Raw genomic sequence first — 18517 nt, 5'->3', positions numbered from 1 at the left:
CCTTTTTCTTCTTTTATGAATGGAGTGTCTATAGTAGTCAGCCTGTGCCCGTACCAATGTTGTACATTGTTCTACAGCAAGAGGTAACTAACAAAGTCCTCTTCTGTTAGCACTGTCTCCTTGGGCATGCTTATCTATTCCCACTGCTACCTAGGCACTGGTGATAGACCCAATTTTTACCTCCAGGCCAGAATATTCTCCTGAGATCCTGACCCTTATATTCAATTTGCCTACTCTACATGGTCACTTGGATGTCTTGTTAGAATGGGGAAAGGGAAGGAAAGGAACCTTTGGTTGTAGAGAACTGAGTTTGTAATTTACTAGTCACTCTATAATATTTCATGGGATAGTCACAAAAATCTCTTGATTTCGCAGAAGAGGAAGCTGAGGCTCCAGGGAATTAAGAAACTTTTCCAGTCTGATATAGCTAACAAACCTTAGGAGTGAAATCCAGGCATTTATAGCTTCAAATCTGTGTTTCTTCTAATAGATCATCCTTTCTGCCCTTCCAAGGAATCCAAAACTCAATGTGTCCAAAATGGATTTTAGAATCACTGTGTCGTGCTCTCATACCCTATTCCATCCTCTGTACCCTCAGTTCCTGTCTTCTTTCTACTCAGTTCCCTGTCTTGGCCCAACAGCAATACTACCAACTTGTCCCCTAAGTCTGAAGCCTCAGAGTCAAACTTAGCCCTTCCCTTTCATGACCAATAACCAAATCCTGGTGACTGTAACTCCCAAATAGCTTCCAAACAGATCACTTCCCGTGTAAACCTTCTCCTAGCACTTTAAAGATTTTGTTCCACTGTCTTCTAGCCTCTGGGATATCTAAAGAGAAGTTCGTTGTTACTGTTTCCCCTACAGTTTTCCTCCAGCTAATCTTCAAGATTTTCTCTTTATCTTTGGTTTTTAATAGTTTATTTATGAGGTGCATGAGTGTGAGTTTCTTTGAAATGTCTGGCGTTTTCTGAGCTTCTTTGGTCTGCAAATTTCTATCTTTCAGAAAACTTCGGACATTTTTAGATATTATTTTTTTCTTTTTCTTTCTGTGGTCCTGGGCTCTCACTTTCCTTGCATCTTTGGATTGCAATTCCTCATTTGTTAGACCTTTTGAAATTGTCCCACAGGTCCCTGCAGTTCTGCTCATTTTGTTTGAAATGTTCTCTCTCTCTCTCTCTCTCTCTTTCAGGCTGGATCATTTCTACTGATCTATCTTCAAGTTTACTGACGTTTTTCTTCTGTCATGTTGTATTATATTTCTATCACTGAATGACAAATTGCCACAAATGTAGCGGCTTAGAAGAACATACATTTACCATCACTCTGTCTGTGGGTCAGGATTCCAAGCAGAGAAGGATTCACTTCCAAGTGCACTCAGGTTGTTGGCAGAATCTACTCCCCTGTGGCTACTGGATGAGGGCTCTGACTTACTAACAACTGGGACTGGCAACCACCTGCAGGTCGTGGAGGCTTTCTGCAGCTCCCTGACCCATGGCCTCCTCAAAGGCAGGGACGACATGACCGTTTGCTTCTTTCAAGGCCAGCAGGAGCATATGTGTGTCTCTCTCTCCCCACAAAAGGGTCCAGTCCCTATTTTAGGGCTTTTATCTGATTAAATCATGTCCACACAAAGCTCTCTTTTGATTAATTAAAAATCAACTAATTTGGGACCTTAATTAATCTGTAAAATTACTTCACCTTTGCTATAGTTGCTTTAAAGTCTATGTCTGGTAATTCTAACCTCTAGGTCACCGTAGTGTTGGCATCTGTTAACTATTTTTCTCTTGATATTGAACTACATTTTCTTTTTTTGAGATTCCTGAGATCTGCCAAATAATTTTGGTTTATATTTTGGATACTGTAAATGTTCTGTGGTGGAGACTCTGGATTTTCTTATAATTGCTCCACAGTTTAAAGGTTTTTGATTTTAAAAGTAATCAATCTGAAAACTCTCACACCTGGGCAAGTGGCAGCTCAGATTAGTCCAGTTCTTTAAGCCCTGGGTACGGGCTTTCAGTCTTCTCCATGCACATGTGGTTCAGCAGTCAGCTGACAGATGAGCCAAATTATCTTCCCACTTTCTGGCATTCCCCTTTCCAAAGGTTTCCTCCTCACTCCCTAGCAGCCTTGGTGGCCTGAGCTCTTTCCCCTGGTACCTTGGGCCAGAGAGATGATGGGCTACCCCTGTAATGAACCAACTGCAGTTGCCTTCAAGGCAAAGCCACAAAAAATAGGGAATTCACTCTGCAGATCACTTGCTCACGTTTTGAATACCCTCCAAAATCTGCCTGCCTTCGTTCAGTTTCCAGAGGTAGGAGTATTCGTGTTTTGCTCAGAGTTTACAGCTATTATTCACAGAAGGATGAGTTTGGTAAACATTCACACCAAGCTATGACTTCTCCTCTGTCTTGGCTCAGTGCCTATCACCTCTGTCACTGCTGGGCTCTGCTGCAAGGTCCACAGTACTCTCAGTTCACATTCTCAATCTCCTCCAGGGTATCTTTTCAACCACACCACAGGGATCTTTCCAAGATGCAACTGTGATCCTGTGACCCTTCTAGTTAAAGCCCTCAAGTAGGCAAAAGTTGCCCATCACATACAGGTGTATCTCCTCAAAATGGATTGCCAGGCTCTTCGGAACATAATTTCTCCAAACGGGGGTGTGCTGAAGCTGGCTCTATTCGTTTGTGAAAAAGAATTTCTGAACATTCAGGAATTTTGTGAGCTGGTCATTACATCACTGATAGCTTAAGATCGACTGTGCTGGGAATATTCACAACCTTCAAATTAGTCAGCCCTACATATTGGGGCTTCCCCATCAGCACCAAAGAGCCCATTTACCAACACACATCTCTTCAGTGGGGCACACAATTTCCACTCCTGAGTTATTCTGAACAAAAGCCGAATTCCCTGGAACATGACGTGCTAGTTATATATACATACCTATCTCCCTGGTTCTGCCTCGTTTGTTTCCCCACTATTGTTCACCGGGCCAACGTCTACTCAACCTTCAAACCCGGCCTCTGCGGAAAGCCAACTCTGACCTCTTCCAATAGGTACTTTCTCCTGCCTTTGTGTCACCACTGCCGCAAGACAGCATCAAAGCTGGTTAACGTAGCTAACCAGCCCTCATGGGCCCCTCTCGCAGTCTCACACATATACTCTACTCCGCAGTCAAATCGGCCTGGTTGTCCTTCCGCGCCATGTTGTGTCATGCTGCTGCGGCTTTCACACATGCTGATTCCTTTATCTGGAACACCACCACCGCCCTCACTTCACTGCCTAACTAACTCTAACTTCAACACGAAAATTCAATACAAATATGCCTTCCGCCAGGAAGCCTTGCCAGATTCTCATCCTCACGTGAGATCTGTAAACATTTTCTTTTGAGTTCCCTTGAAGACACTGTCCATATCCAGAAGCAATGGACTGTATTTTCTGAATCCCTCACTTTACTTCCTTATGGCTATTGTTTTAATTCATTTACCCATCATTTCTTCCTATCTTGGACTAGCTCAAAATATCCTGATAGATACTGATTGTGGCTATAGAAATTTGCTTGCTTTTCTGACTCCCTCATTAGAGAGTAAGTTCTTTACAAAAAGGAACATATTTAATTATACACAATAGGTCACAACAAATTAACATTTATTGATTAAAAATGAATGGGAGGGAAGGAGACTAAATCAGCAGCTAGAAAGAAATAATGGCAGAAAGGAGGGCTTGTGAGTGACCTAGTGGATGCCAGATAATTTGGATATTTAATAAATAATGGAGAGGCTATAAAGATTTTTGGACAGCAAATTATAATAATTAAAGCATTATTTAGCAATGCTTGAGATGTAGTCTGCAAGACAGATTGAAGTGGGACCAAGCTATAATTAAGAGAACATTTAAGAGAAACCTGGAATCATTCATTCGAGAATAAAGATAATTTTTATTGATAAATCACTGCACTTGCCACTCTTCTGTTAGTATTTGAAATTCCTTGTAGTTTATGTATAAATTTTTTCAGGGTTTCTACTTCTCTCTGCTTTAATAATCTATATCCCTCACTGTATTTTATTATCGTTTTTTTTTAATGTTCATTTACTTATTTTGAGAGAAAGAGAGCATGGGTGAGTCGGAGGAGGGGCAGAGAGCGAGAGAGGAGAGAGAGTTCCAAGCAGGCTCCATGCTGTCACCTTAGGGCCTGATGCGAGGCTCAATCTCACAAACTGCAAGATGGTGACCTGAGCCGAAATCAAGGGCTGGATGCTTAAGTGAGTCACCTAGGCGCCCCTATATCCCTCATTTAAAAAAGTTGAGACCTATATAAAAAATGTAATAAATTGGAAAATATCACCTTAATCTACCACTCAGATGCAACCACTGGCAACATTTTGACATATTTCCTTCCAGTATTTTCTGTGCATTTGTTCTTATATTGCTAAGATCATACTATATATATATAGAAATTTATGTTCTGTTTATTGACTGATAGGATATGATAGCACTTCCTCTTTCTTTGTTAAAAGTTGAAGGCCCCATAATTGTTTATTATACAACTATATTAGCTTTTACTCAACTATTGCCTTAAAAGTAAATATTTTGGTTTTTAATTTTTTTGATACTGTAAATAAAATTGTGATAAATATTTGTGTGTGTGTGTGTGTGTGTGTGTGTGTGTGTGTGTGTGTGTGTGTATGTGTGTGTGTTTAAGCCTTCATTTTAATCTGGATTATTTCTTGAGAGTAGATTACTAGTAGGGGATTTACTCTGTTGAAGGTTATGACCATTTTAATAGCTTGTCTGCTTCTTATCAAATTGCTTTCTAGAAAGGAAGTATTAATTTCATTTGCACCTTCTGAACAAACTTCAACATGCATGCCATGTGCCATACAATAGCTAAAGCAAACAGCTGAAAAATGTATCACTTTAAACAGTTTTGCTAACAGAATATTTCCTTGTCTCCCTAAGTGTGCTTTTCAATTTTTAAAACTGAGTGTGACAACAAGGAACATACTCTTTCTTTATATGTGTATGCGTATGCATTATAGAAATGGACATGGAAAGAATGGTAAGTGACTAAGAATTACGGTCTAGTTAATGAAATTGACAAGTGGCTGGACTTTCCATAAGATAGGTGGATACTCAAAACCTATTACTTTCCCTTTAGACAGGAGGAAAATGGTAAGATCTCACTCTAAAATATTTTTATATACAAACAGTGAACTGGAGAACTTTCTCTCTATACAGGCCCCGAAGAAGTCAAATAAACACATTTTACTATTACGTAGGGAGTACAGGTTGATTATATGTGTTAGATTTAAACAATTACCTGTAATTTCTCAATTTCAGAAACATTTTGCCAAGTTTTCAAGTGATAGAAATCGTATTTAGGTCAGAGTGAAACAACTGAATATCAAAGCCTTTAGCGTGTGGAGTTTTGTCAACTGAGAGACATTAAAGCAGGGCTGGCAAACCATGGCTTGTGGGCCAAATGTGGTGCACTGCCTATTTTTGTACAGCCTGTGAGCTAAAAATGGTTTTTACGTTTTTAAATGGTCAGAAAAAAAATAGAAGAATACAATTTCGTGATGTGTGAAAATTATTGAAATTTAAATTTCATAGTCTATAACTGAAGGTTTATTGGAACACAGCCACAGTCTTTCATCATGGCTGCTTTTGTGCAGAGCGGAACAGCTGTTAGAGAGACAGGAAGGCCCTGAGAGCTGAAAATATGTACTACCAGGCCCTACACAGAGAAAGTTTGCCAATCTCTGCCTTGGAGTAATACAGGGTTTCTATTTTCTTTACTAAATCTGCCTGCTTTAATGAGTTTGTCCCAGATGCTCTGCTGCTCTTCAAAAGTCAATTCTGAACCTTGTTATAGTTTGCATTTTAAAATATCTGCTATTTTTCATGAGCTTATGAAACTTTCTATCGTGTCCATTTTGGAGCAATAGCCCATTTTCACCTAGAGAGATGGCTTGATTACTAAATTAAGTCCCTGGTAGTTGGAATTCTGCAATTCTAAAAAATGCCTCATCTATAAATTATGCATGTTTTGAGGGTAAAAGCAAATGCAATTCCTTACACACAAGGTAGAGGTACATCTATTTCAAGTTTAATTAGCCAACAGTGCTCTCTATTAACCAGGAAAGGAAGTTAACTTGAACCGTCTATACACAAATCCTACTGGTTGACAGGTGTCCCTATATTCAGTTTGGTTACATTACACAAAGCTTCTCTTGACTCTAAGCTGCCCATATTCTGGGGAAAGGGTCCATAAACTCACACCTACAGTCCTTAGATTCAACTTCATATAATGGGAAGCACTTTTTTGAAGACCGATCTCTTGCTGGTTATTGTTCTCATCCAACTTGATCTGAAGTCTACTGAATTGGGATATTTAAGGGCCCTTTGTGGTGGCATATAGGATTGTGCAGCTGAATATGCTCAACTATTCCCTAGGAATTAGTTTTGTTCTTCCTGTGTTTGTTTAGGCAAGCAACTGTTGCGGGATATCCAGCATTTTAAGTGATTCTGCCTCAGAGCATGTGTTAGAAACTATAAGGAGAGTTTACAACTTTTCAGTTTTAAAGTCAGCTTTGGATTTCTGGAATTGGTTGTGTCCATGTTTCTTCCCATCCTGCTGGGACTTACTGTTGTTAGCAACCTCCTGTGTGGTTCTAAGATATGCTGACCTCTTTGAAACCTTTCCAGGTGTCATTGCCACTTTCTTGATCTCTGCAATATAAGCTACATTGTTTAGTGGAGTTAAGTTCTATGAACTTTGGAAATCCTCCCTGAGACTATGAATTGACTAACACCCAAGGTAGCATAAACATGTAGACACAAATGTTCCTAAAACCAAGCCTGCTGGGCAATGCAGGATATGACGTGGAGTCTGGAAAAAGGAACAGTTTGCTCACTTGCAAGTCTATGACTACCTCCAGGTGCAGTTTGAAGCTAAATGGCTAGTTTTGCTGATCCTCAGATGTAACCTCTCATTAGAACACAACAGAATTTGCAGTTGTGGATATAAGGAATTCCACGAAGACCCTCTGGGCCCATTAAGACTTCTGGCTTCAGAGGGTCCTAAAACACACTTCCTGCAACCTACGGAGCTTTGTAAGGAGACATTGTTGTTGTTGTTTTTTAACAAAGTTGATCTAAGTTTTAGCCTGAAGATTATAATGACTGCAGCTCAGTAAAATTTGTATTCAGAGGATGCAGTTACATATTAAAAAGGAAAAAAGAGTTTTAATAGATATTTGTCTTATTTCCAGTTTGTCATAAAAAGGTTCTTATTGTTTTTGGTAATACCCTTAAGACTTTGCAAGGGATTTACTTGGACTAAGAATCCCATATTAGTCTAGCTGTAAATGTGGAGTATTAGACTAGTGATTTCTCAGCCTATCTCTTGAAACCTCACAGCTTGGCTATGCTAGCAGACAAATCATGCAGCCCAAACCGAGGGCTGGACAATGTTGTAGAAATAACACTATATGGCGAATCAAAAGATACGGGATTCAGTCCCAACCAGACGACAGCTTAACATTTCTCTGTCGCCTTATCTATAACATACGCATAACAAATAATACAAACCACACATGGATATTGTGAAAACAAAACTAGTAACAAATATGAAAAGACCTTGAAAACATGCAAAAGGATATAAATAGGAAGGTGTAGGGCTGGCAGACACCGCATGTCTCTTAACATGAAGACTCCTGTTCGTCCACACCCCTGAGCCAGCTGCTCTTATGATCACCCTTCTTATCCTGGCTCCAGTATCCCGGAATCTTGAGGGTCACCAAGGACCATGGTGGTCTGTGCATCTTACAACGGACTGGGAGGGGAGGTAAGCTTCCTCCACTTTGCTTTCTGTGGGCTGAGGCCTGAGCCTGTGTGGGTGTAGGTGCGGTGGCCACAGGTGCAGGGCAGGGCTGTGCCTTCCCAGAGGTTTCTCCTGTCCCTACCAGCTCACTGATGAAAATGCAACTACTGTGGAAACTTTTAAAATACCTAAAAGGCTATACAACAAGTCTTAACATGGGTTGTCTCAGAGTCGTTGGGATTATGGGTGTTTTTTGGTTTTGTCCACATATCTGTATGTTCTCCCCTTTGCAATTAGTTAATAAAAAAAAACCAAAAAAGATATTTTTAAACAAGCAAACAAACTGGCCTTTAGGTTACGGAGGGCAAACAAGTAAACAATAACTCTAACCTGGAAGTTTCTCGAGAGAAGCATGAGAAAACAAGGGTATGCTATTCACTTTAAAAACAGGAGTACAACATTCACCTCATCTGGGAAATTTTTGTTAAGAATTTCTGTTAAAAAAGGATTTATGTGGTTTTTAAATTAAATAAATATTCTTAAATAAGACTAATTTAGCTATCTTTCCAAAATTTGTACTAGTAGTGTGACAATAATGAAAGAGCAATAAGAAATCAGAATCTAGCTACTGGGAGGAAAAAAAAAAGAAAGAAAAAAGAAAGAAAGAAAAAAAAAAAGCAAGAGGAACCCTGAGGGCATAACATATTGTGAAGCTGGTCTATAGACCAGATGGGAAAACTTGTTCTCTAATCTAATGACTTTCTTTTAATCACAAGCAGTAGTTTCCTTATTACCCACAGTTTTAGAAATACATTATTCTTGAGATGACTTCCTAGGATTTCTTTTACTCATTTAAGACCACATCTTTGTATTTAATTCATCCTCATATTATCCCTGCAGGGCATATCCCTCTAATTATTCCCATCTAAACTGACAGGAAAACGGAATTATACTACTTGGAAAACAGACATCCTTTGGTATGTCTTTTCTCAGTGCCCCCGTGGTCACAGGTTGTAAGCTGTCCTTGGAGGGCAAGGACTGTGACTTCCCTGTCTTTGAATTCCCAGGGCCCAGTACAAGCCTGGCAGAGAATGTACACAGTAAAAATAGGAATAAATGCATAAATAATGATAGGCAACATGTAATGCTTATAGTATCTCAAGTACTATTCTAGTGCCTTTATGCACAGCAACTCATTTAGTCCTCCCAACCCTATAAAACAGGTACTATCATCGTTCCCATCTTCTGTATGAAAAAACTGAGGCACAGAAAGTAAAGCAAGGTGACGCAGAGCCAGGATCAAAGCCTGTGAACTCTGGCTCCAGAGTCCAACCTCATCATCACCACACCATGCTGCAACCCCCCCCCCCCCCACCTGTGCTGAACAGGAGAATGTCCCCTTCCAAGAGAAGCATGGTTGCGCCGTGCTCCCATCTCTAAACCTTTCTGGGTTTGTGTCAGATGCGGCTACACCGTGTGGTTCCTTGGGAGACTTTGAAAGAGAAATAACTGGACACAGGCACACACATGCAGAATAAATGAATCCCCAGCCTTAACAATTGCTGTGCTTGCAAGGCTGTTTCTCAGATACCTGTGGGGATTTGTGAGAGCGCCAGCTGTACTGGTGACTACGGAGACTCGCCAGCAGAATATTTTCATCAGTATCCACCTGGCCAAACCGCAGTGTCTCCTGTGTGTCATTACAGATCACAAAATGGCTGAAGACCAACTCCTCTACCTCAGGGCATTTGTTCTGAAAGAAAAAGAATACGAAAGCCAACGTGCATCAGATTAATTGCAAGATGTTTGGCAGCTGTCTGCCCGGTGGCGATTGTTACAACACAGAAACACTAAAAGATCTGTTGTCATTAGCTCTGGTATACAAAGTATTCTATACTTCCAGGATAAGCACAAAAAATACCTTAAAGAGATCTTAAATGTTCCAAGAATATGTTTTGATTTATACTCCTGCAAAATAAATCATACACACAGAAGAGTAAAAGAACAATGAGATCCCTCAAACTTTTAACATTTTAAAACGAATTAACATGCTACAAAGAATGCTGTACCGAGTAGTGCACGTTTTTGAGCAGAGTACTGGAGGCTAGAATTACCATGTTCCTGGCCTTCTAAACTCGACAATCAAGACCAATTACCAAAGCCACAGTTTGTACCCTACAGAAAGCAAGGATCATTTAGGTAATACATCCCCAGATCCCTTAAGGGGGAGGGTGGATGTGTGTGTGCAAATCTGCTCAGGGAGAGATGTAAATAAAACCATAACTTTCCTTCCATTGTTAAAAGGCTGAACACACAAAACAGATCAACTCCAGAGTCCGTGTAAGCCAAGCTGCAGTTTTCAAGAGCAATCACGTTAGTTGAAAAACAGTTGTTGGTGTCTGTTTCAGCTAATAGTCATCAATCAGCTCACGTCTTCCATTAATCTGCTGAGGCTCAACAAATTAGTAATATGTTCCTGTGTTGACACCTTCCCTCTCAACTTAATGGTGTCTCCACTGGTTGCTGTTATATCAAAAGACGGGCAGAGTGATGGAGCATTTCTGTGCTTGCTCTTTTATCACTCTGGTTAGGTTATGGCTTAAAAAACAATAAACATACTTTTGGCAAATGAAAAGAATAGTTGGATAGATGCTCAAGTTGAGAATGCAAGAAAAAAATCTTAATTAGCCCATCAATTTGTGGACAGTGGGAGGTAATGGTCATAGATGCTTCCCCAGTTGGCTCCTATTTCCTGGTTGTGGAGTTAAAAGTCACGATGTCACACTTGGTCATTTGCCATTTTCCCAAGGGGAGAGAGAGTCAAAGGGGACACATTACTCATGAACGTAGTGATTTAAGTGATTATGAGACCTAGAGCCAAGGAGTCTAAGGATGAAAGTAACTGGAATCCGGCCTTGATCAAGACGCAACCTAGAACCTCTTCAAGAACAGGTATGTTCAGAGGTAGAATCCACTCCTGGTCGACAAGGCCCCCTAAGTGGGTGGGCAGTGCCTTCTGGCTGCAGTTGATGGAGAAGTCCTAACACCTCACTCTTCCAAATACCTCTGAGGACTTCTCACTCCGTCATCCATCTATTCTCACCAATCTCCCTGCTCTCAAGGAGCAGGACCTTGCTTGACAGTCACATGAATCACAATAAAGAGTCTCGGGTTAAGAGAGACCAAAACAATTATAACCCACAATTATCTGTTGTCTACCATACTCTCTGCTGTGGCTTTTAATCATGAGCTATGATTTCAAAGCTTGGCTACCAGTGGTGTTTAAAAGTCCTGCCTGGGGCGCCTGGGTGGCTCAGTCGGTTGAGTGTCCGACTTCGACTCAGGTCATGATCTCACGGTCCGTGAGTTCGAGCCCCGCGTCGGGCTCTGTGCTGACAGCTCGGAGCCTGGAGCCTGTTTCAGATTCTGTGTCTCCCTCTCTCTCTGACCCTCCCCTGTTCATGCTCTGTCTCTGTCTCAAAAATAAATAAACATTAAAAAAAAAAATTAAAAAAAAAAAAAAGTCCTGCCTGATCTGGCCCCTTCCGCATCTTGAGCCACTCTCTACTTGCTTGCTACACTCCAGGCCTGCGAGCGCTTTCCAGCTCCTCCAACACTACGTTGGCCCCCTTTCAAGTTGTTCAACCCGTCAAACTCCTTCCTGCCTCAGTGCCTTTCCCTTGCTTGGACCTCTTTTCCTTTGCGCTTGACTAACTTCTTTCGACTCAGCTTTCAGGTTCCTGTTTTCAGGTTACTTCTGAGTAGTCTTCTGGGACACCCCCAGACCAGGTCATGTCCATCTATTTTATGATCACATAATACTCTACTGTTTCCCTTTCCCTACTGGGACTAAGCAATTATTTGTTTGACTTCGGGTTCACTCTTGCTTCCATCATTAGAATCTATGCTGCATAAGGGCAGGAATCAGGTCTGTGTTATTTACAGTTTTATCTCTAGTACCAGCATAATGCCTGACACATAAGTACTCGATAAACACTTATGAAACAAACACATGAGTAAATTTAATTTTTAAAATTATAAATGAATACATGTTCACAGTAGAAAAGTCAGAAAATACAAAAGTACCGATTTTTTTTAAGCCTCTAATTTTACACTCAAACAACTGCTGTTAATATTTTGGTGGATTTTCTTCTAGCAATTTTTCCTCTTTGGAGTGTCATGCCTATTTCTATTCTAGTCAATACTATCTAACCCTATTTATATGCCTTACATATTTAAAGGTTTATAAACCTTTAATCAAACTGGAGTCATAGTGTATAATTATTTTGGTGAGATTTTTCCATTTAGCACTATATAATCAACATAAACTGCTCTCCTTATAAACATTTTTCTCTCCTTTAGGTCTAAGAGTACAAACATGAAGAAAGGGATATGATTCTAAACTCCCACTTAGGTAGATATCCTGAGATTGAAAGTCAGTTTTCATACTGAATTGGGATCAATCCACTGGTAACTCAGAGGTTAAGTTACCAGATGCGGCTTGAGTAGAAAAAAAAAAATCATATTACTTTCCTCATCTCTAAAAACTGACCTTTAATAAATGATGACTGTTTTAGAAAAATGTAAATGGAAGAACACAAGGGGGTTGTTTACATTTTTCTACAGAATACTCAAAGTCCTCAGGGAACTATTTCTCTACTGTCCCTTCATCTGTGGAGTTCATTACAACTGTAATAAGTTTAAGTATTTCTTGGAGTGTCTTAAATTCTAGTATATTATACAACAGCTCGTACACATTTTATATGACATCATTATTGTCTAAATCTCAGGATGCTCACTCAGATTTGTAATTAAAGATGACTTATTTACATTTAAGATTTGTGCTGGAGTGCTGTACAGGCATTTGCAACTAAAACAGAGACAGACATCATTCTGGTGTAAGATAAGATACATGAGCATAACTTTCATTTTTAAATAAAAATGTCATTTTGTCCAATTGTGTAATATGGCATAGAAATATAAAGCAAACTGCAAGTGGCATTTGGGTCCTTAATCTGGTTTTACAAAACATTAATCATTTACCAAAGAGAAAAAACAAACAAACAACCTACAGCCAGAGAAATCAGACACTGATGAAGGCTTCTGTTAATCTTGAACTTGTGACCTAAAGGTGAAAGGCCAAATTGTTTCATGCTTCAACTGTCTGGTCCATCCACACTGGATACAAATGACTTGTCTCAGATATGAATCTGATAAAAGTATGTGGCAAATTCAAATAACTCACCTTTCTTATTAAATTCATATCTCTCATTGGCAATAATGAGACTGTATCTGAGCATTATACACACAGCAGAATCCAAGCTTGGGAAATTAAGCTCCCCCACTAAGGGAATAAACCACATTCAGAATTTCTTAGAAACAATGAACTTAATAACCTTCTATAAACCCATTTCAACGTCAAATGTCCTATAATTTCAAAGTAGTGCATTTTTGTATTTACTTTAGAATACACAGGGTTAGATGCCTACCACATTAAAACTTGGTGGCAAGTACCCTTGACATGGGAGGAAACAAGAAAATTACAGCAACAATTACAGAAGTATATCCTCTTGTGGCTCATGTTAACATTGCCAAATCCCTGTATAAATCAGAATCAACTATTCATAGAATGTACCTGTCAGCAATATGCTACGTGACATATGGCTCTACTTAATCAAATATACAATTCCATTTTTAAAAAAACTCAGAATATTCCTTCAAGGCACTGTGTTAGCCAGTCAGTCATTCACACTCTGATGTGGTTTAAAACATTTAAATATTTATGCACCGTATTTTATTTATATGTATAGCTATGTCTAAGAGAATATTTTTACCCTGGAAGAAAACTGATATTTCTGAAGGCCATTTTGCAGTAGTTGCTACACATGAGTCCTCTAATAATGGCCCTGATACCAAGACAAAAATATCCTGGGTTTAAATGCTCTATCAATGACTCCTTTATATTTTCTAGGTTTGTTTTTTATTAAATGCATTGTTCAAAATATGACAAAAAACAGAAATTGGAGCCATGGAGGTTTTTTTCACATCACTATTCGAACCAGCTGCAAAGATTTAGATCACACTAGCTCTTATTTTACGCATGTCCTCTGCAACAAGAAAACCATGGAATGCCCTTAAAAAAGAATTTTAAAATGCAAAACAGATGTGTTATCTTCTTTCCCTTTGCTATTGTAGTGCCATGTTAGGTAATTAATTCCTTAGTCTTATATAGGTCTTCATGCATATAAAGAACAGAGTTTATTCCCACAAAAATTCTTGAGTTAGCGAACTCAAAGCCCCCCTCTCCCGCCCCCCTCTCTACATGAGGTCAGTGCAGGATGAAGGGCCATTTCTCCTGGGGAGTCAGCTCTGCACAAATGCAGGTAGCACATACAAAATGTGGGGGAAATGTCTCAGCTTAGATAGCAACACAAACTTTATGGAAAAACAATATTATACTGACAATCGGCAAGGAAGTAGAAATGATTTGTTCTTATATTGCCGAGCACATTATTATACGAACATTCTGTGAAATTATTTTCATGCTAGTGGTACAGGCAGGTTCCTCGTTTTAAATATGCTGTTCAGCAGAGACTTATGCTTCATCCCCTGTTTGGATATGGCTACTTTCTGGCAAGAGGTAAAAGTACAAAACATTACCGATCAAGAGTCTTTAACTGATTGAAAAATGGCAGGATAGTAGGGGAAAAGACTAAGACTCTTTGGGCTTACGTATTTCTTCTCACTGCTTTTTCTCTTTGAAATGCTCACTATCAGAAAGGTTCACACAGGTTCTTCATTTCTGCAACGGATGCTTAGACAATTTGATACATAACTAAGTTGAAGCTTTGGCAAAGGAAAGCCGTAATACTTGGAAAAAATTTCTGGGAATATGTTACTTTCCACACAGATGTGGTACATTAGTCACAAAAATGTGGGCATGATCTCCTATGCATGTGTAGAGAACCCATACTCTCCAAAGCTTTGAAAAATAACATGCATCACTTTGCCAAAACAGAGAAAACCCCAAATATTATGGTGCCCATCAAATTCTTCATTCTCTCCCATTTTTGTTTGTGCTTAACTTACTATTAGAAGTGGTAACACAGAGCGCCTAGTAAAAGATCACACGCAGACACACTGTAAACCGTTGTAGGATGTGCATACCTGTTGCCAAGCTTGTACTGCAGTGTTCAGAGAATGAACTACATGTTGCCCAAAGTTTACAAATATAGAGTCCACGATGACGGTGCAGTCAAGCAGCTTCTCTGCTGCATCATGGGCAACAGCAATCTGCCCGAAGATGCTGAAGGGTTTCACCACGCTTTGCATTGTGACATTTCTGCACTCCAGAAGTTTACAGTCGGCTTGAGCTGAGAACCGGATCTCCTGACAGACAGAACTATTGTTCCATTGTCGAAGATACAGGTGTGGCTCTTTGAAGGCAATAATCATATATTCAAGTTCAGAGGGCACATTTTTATCAGAAATAAACGGCTGTAGGTGCTGCGGTGGAGCTGTTGAGAAAACAAACAAGAAAAACAGCAAATGAGATGAGCCAATATTTTACGGAAACAAAGAGATGACATTTAAATTATGCACTCTTTGGTGACTGAATTCTTTATTTGCTGTATAATAAATGCAAAGATTCTCTTGAAGGCATTGTAATATATGAACTACTATGAACCTTCAATATTTGCAAACAAAACTGTCTTGTTCAATCAGCATGTCTCAAACATATTGTCCAAGGTTTACATTCACTATCACAGACAAAAATTTTATCACAGAAGACAACAAATAAAATGAGGAGGAGGTAACTATCTAAGGAAGAGTTTCATGAAATGCTCTGTATCTATCAACCAAATCTCAAAAACAAAAACACGACTCAAAGAGAGTTAGAAAAAGCAGGTTAAATTCCTTTTTTTTTTTTTTTTTTTTTTTTTGCTGAAAAGGCAAGATGCTTAACAGCAGCTGTGTTTCGTTTGAATCTGATTTTTTGAATCTGATTTGTTTTCCTTTTCCATTACCCGTAGGTTGAAAACCTGAATCAAAATGTTCTAACTAGGAATGGTCTGGTATAGACTTTTAGGCATAATTATTCATGTAACATTAGCAAATTTATAAAAGGCCACTTACAGTGTGTGGGAAAATTTAATCTTCCACCTTACCAACTTGTAAAATTGACAGTCCTTTCAATTACTGGAGAATTTGCCCATGTTTTGTAGAATGGATTCATGCTTTTGCAATCAGGTAATAACAAATACTTCTGGAATCTACCCATCATTAATGTAATGGCTCAGGACATAGAATAGGAACAGATGTATTTCTTTCAAAAAGATTCTAATTGGAATAACAGTAAAACCTGCAATTTTTGGTAACTTCCTTGAAAATTCTCATTAGGAAGCATGCAAAATCATGTCAGTTCAATACTACTGGCAATCTATACAACAGGGCCATATGATGGTTTAACATCAAATGAAATAAGTAACAGGTACACCTGTTACATGAAATCAATGTCAGAATAATCTTGCCAGTGTCATGAGGGGAAATGAATGCCCCTTCTAAAAATTGCCACACGGGTGGCAGTCAGTAGTGAGGGAGGTTTGGGTAGTAGAAGGGATTAGCAATCACAGTACTCTGAAACATCGCTAATCCTGTAATTTACAGAATGAAAATCCATCCACGACTTTTTACTTCCTGAAAAGAAAATAAGTTCTCTGGGTAAAAATTGATGAATTGTGTCTTGAGAACACTCAAGAAAAACAGTATTAAGTGGATATTATTCTGATGCTAAAGTAAAGAGTACCTGTGCCTAGTTGGTCAAGGTGATGACAAAGATGGAACTCCAGGTGGGCAAACTGGAAGGAAATGCAAAGAGATGGGACAAACCATGGGGTAAAACAGGAGTCAACTCTGGTACAGGCAGCTAGGGCTGTTGGAGTTACAAGTTGGTCACAAGTGCTTTGAGAACCAGATTCACTTGCAGAGCTGTGGGAAGTAAGTAATAAAAGAAGATCAATAACCTAGATTTCCCAGTATCATATATGTAAAATGTCTTTCTATAAGGGTTTCCAAAGCTAGCACTCGTAATCCTATAGTTAATATGTTATCATCAAATGTTCCGTATTTACCCACATAACTTATTTGTGCTTAAAAATTAATTTCATGCTGATCATTGTCTATAAGTTATTATTTGAAAAATTTCAAAGGATTCCTCAAACTCCAGGTCATGTTGACCTACCTCCAACCCAATTTTCTTCCATCCACATCGCACATAATTTATGGACAACTTGGTCTTCATTAGTTTAAGACCAACACAATTTGGAGCATGACTCTGCTGTTCAAAAACCCACTACTGTCGGTGTCACCATAAATGTTTCACTTTGTTTTACTTCTTCAGATTGTCCATATCCATATTGCTATGGGTTATTCAATATGCTTTATTGAACACCCACTAATTACTAGGAGCTATAAAATTATGACCATGTCCAGAAGAATAAGGGCCCGTGGACAATTATACTGCATGGGTCCTCTCTTCACTTTCCCATCCTCCTAACACCAAGTAAAATCAGATTAGAAGGAATAGTGAATGCATCTGTAGGAGGGAAGAGTTTGTACATGCTGGCTTCTGGTGTCTGTGTGAAACATGCCACCTAGCTGCCTTGCCTCAGGGCTAGCAGAGGCATGAGAACTGAGGATTGGGATGGGGCAAGGTACATTCTGGTAACTGTGGATCACTGAATGGATGCCGCCCCATTCTCTCTCATCCTCTTCCACCCTCTTCTTTCCAAACCAGACATTTGTTCTACAGCTATCATAGCCTGGCTTCCAAGTCCATGAGGAACCTAAAGGAGAAACACTGTGATTTACAGTATCCTAGGGAGAACTAGGAGAGGAAAACTAAGGAAATAAATCCTTGGTTTTCAAAGAACTCACCGTCTAACTGGTGATATAAAATATGTAGACATTTAGAAACATTATCAAATAGAACAACCACCCAGGAACAGGAAAGTCAGAGTGCTGCCAGAGTAGAAACATGAGAGGAACTCAGAATGGCGTGAGGTGCATCATGTGAGATTCTCAGGGCGTGAATCTTCAGCTAAGTGTTGAAAGAGGCTGTGAAAATGAAAGCTAGGAGCATTCCAACACATTTACTGGGTATTTAACTTTAAGAGGTTTATAGTTACGTAGTGGTATTTACTGCAATGTAAGTAAATCTCCAGTGTCTACAAAGAAAACACAAACTCTGAGGCAGTTTGTTATTGATTAAATGCTATGTCCAAGAAATGCATCTAAGTATATTCTGAAACTTCTATAAATGGGCATACTAATCCAAACTGCCTTCTAGGAATTTATTTGTGCTGTTACAAATAACAGATTTCATCCGCTAGGTAAAATTAAAACTTGTATTTAATCAGAAGGAGCAAAGTGTATTAGCTGTACATATGTTTTACACATTTGAACTACTTTCAGAAGTTGTTAGAAATAAGGTATAATGTTAGTCAAAATATTATTAAAAATCCAGGCAAGACTTCTATGAGATCAGTTTTAAAATAGTGAGTACACAATTTGAGGTGTTTATCTGAAACGCTCTTCTTGCCAACTACAATTTTTGATACTCTTGAGATTTTCCAAGATTTATTTTCCTATCTTGAGAGTGGCAGATACTACATATAACATATTGAAAAAGGC

General features: G+C 39.1%; 1 protein-coding gene and 1 long non-coding RNA gene across 9 annotated transcripts in view; one reads left to right on the top strand and one right to left on the bottom strand.

Annotated features, from left to right (window-relative positions):
* Nucleotides 1-18517, bottom strand: part of VPS13B (vacuolar protein sorting 13 homolog B) — an 804655-nt gene that overhangs the window by 75894 nt on the left and 710244 nt on the right. For all 8 annotated transcript variants that reach the window (XM_023248521.2, XM_023248520.2, XM_045050210.1 and 5 more), the window contains 3 exons: nt 16632-16813; nt 14993-15342; nt 9417-9578 (listed from right to left, as the gene is read on the bottom strand). In XM_023248521.2, coding sequence (XP_023104289.2) covers nt 9417-9578; nt 14993-15342; nt 16632-16813 — 694 coding nt within the window. The remainder of the gene's footprint in view (nt 1-9416; nt 9579-14992; nt 15343-16631; nt 16814-18517) is intronic.
* LOC123383236 overlaps nt 7592-18517 on the top strand; it is a 46626-nt gene continuing 35700 nt past the window's right edge. Inside the window, exon 1 of the long non-coding RNA XR_006592782.1 lies at nt 7592-7849. This is a non-coding gene — a long non-coding RNA (uncharacterized LOC123383236). The remainder of the gene's footprint in view (nt 7850-18517) is intronic.

Source organism: Felis catus, chromosome F2 (genome assembly GCF_018350175.1).
Source record: "Felis catus isolate Fca126 chromosome F2, F.catus_Fca126_mat1.0, whole genome shotgun sequence".
NCBI classification, from domain to species: Eukaryota; Metazoa; Chordata; class Mammalia; order Carnivora; family Felidae; genus Felis; species Felis catus.
Note: the sequence above shows the minus strand (reverse complement) of the source record. Positions and strands in the feature narration are given on the sequence as shown.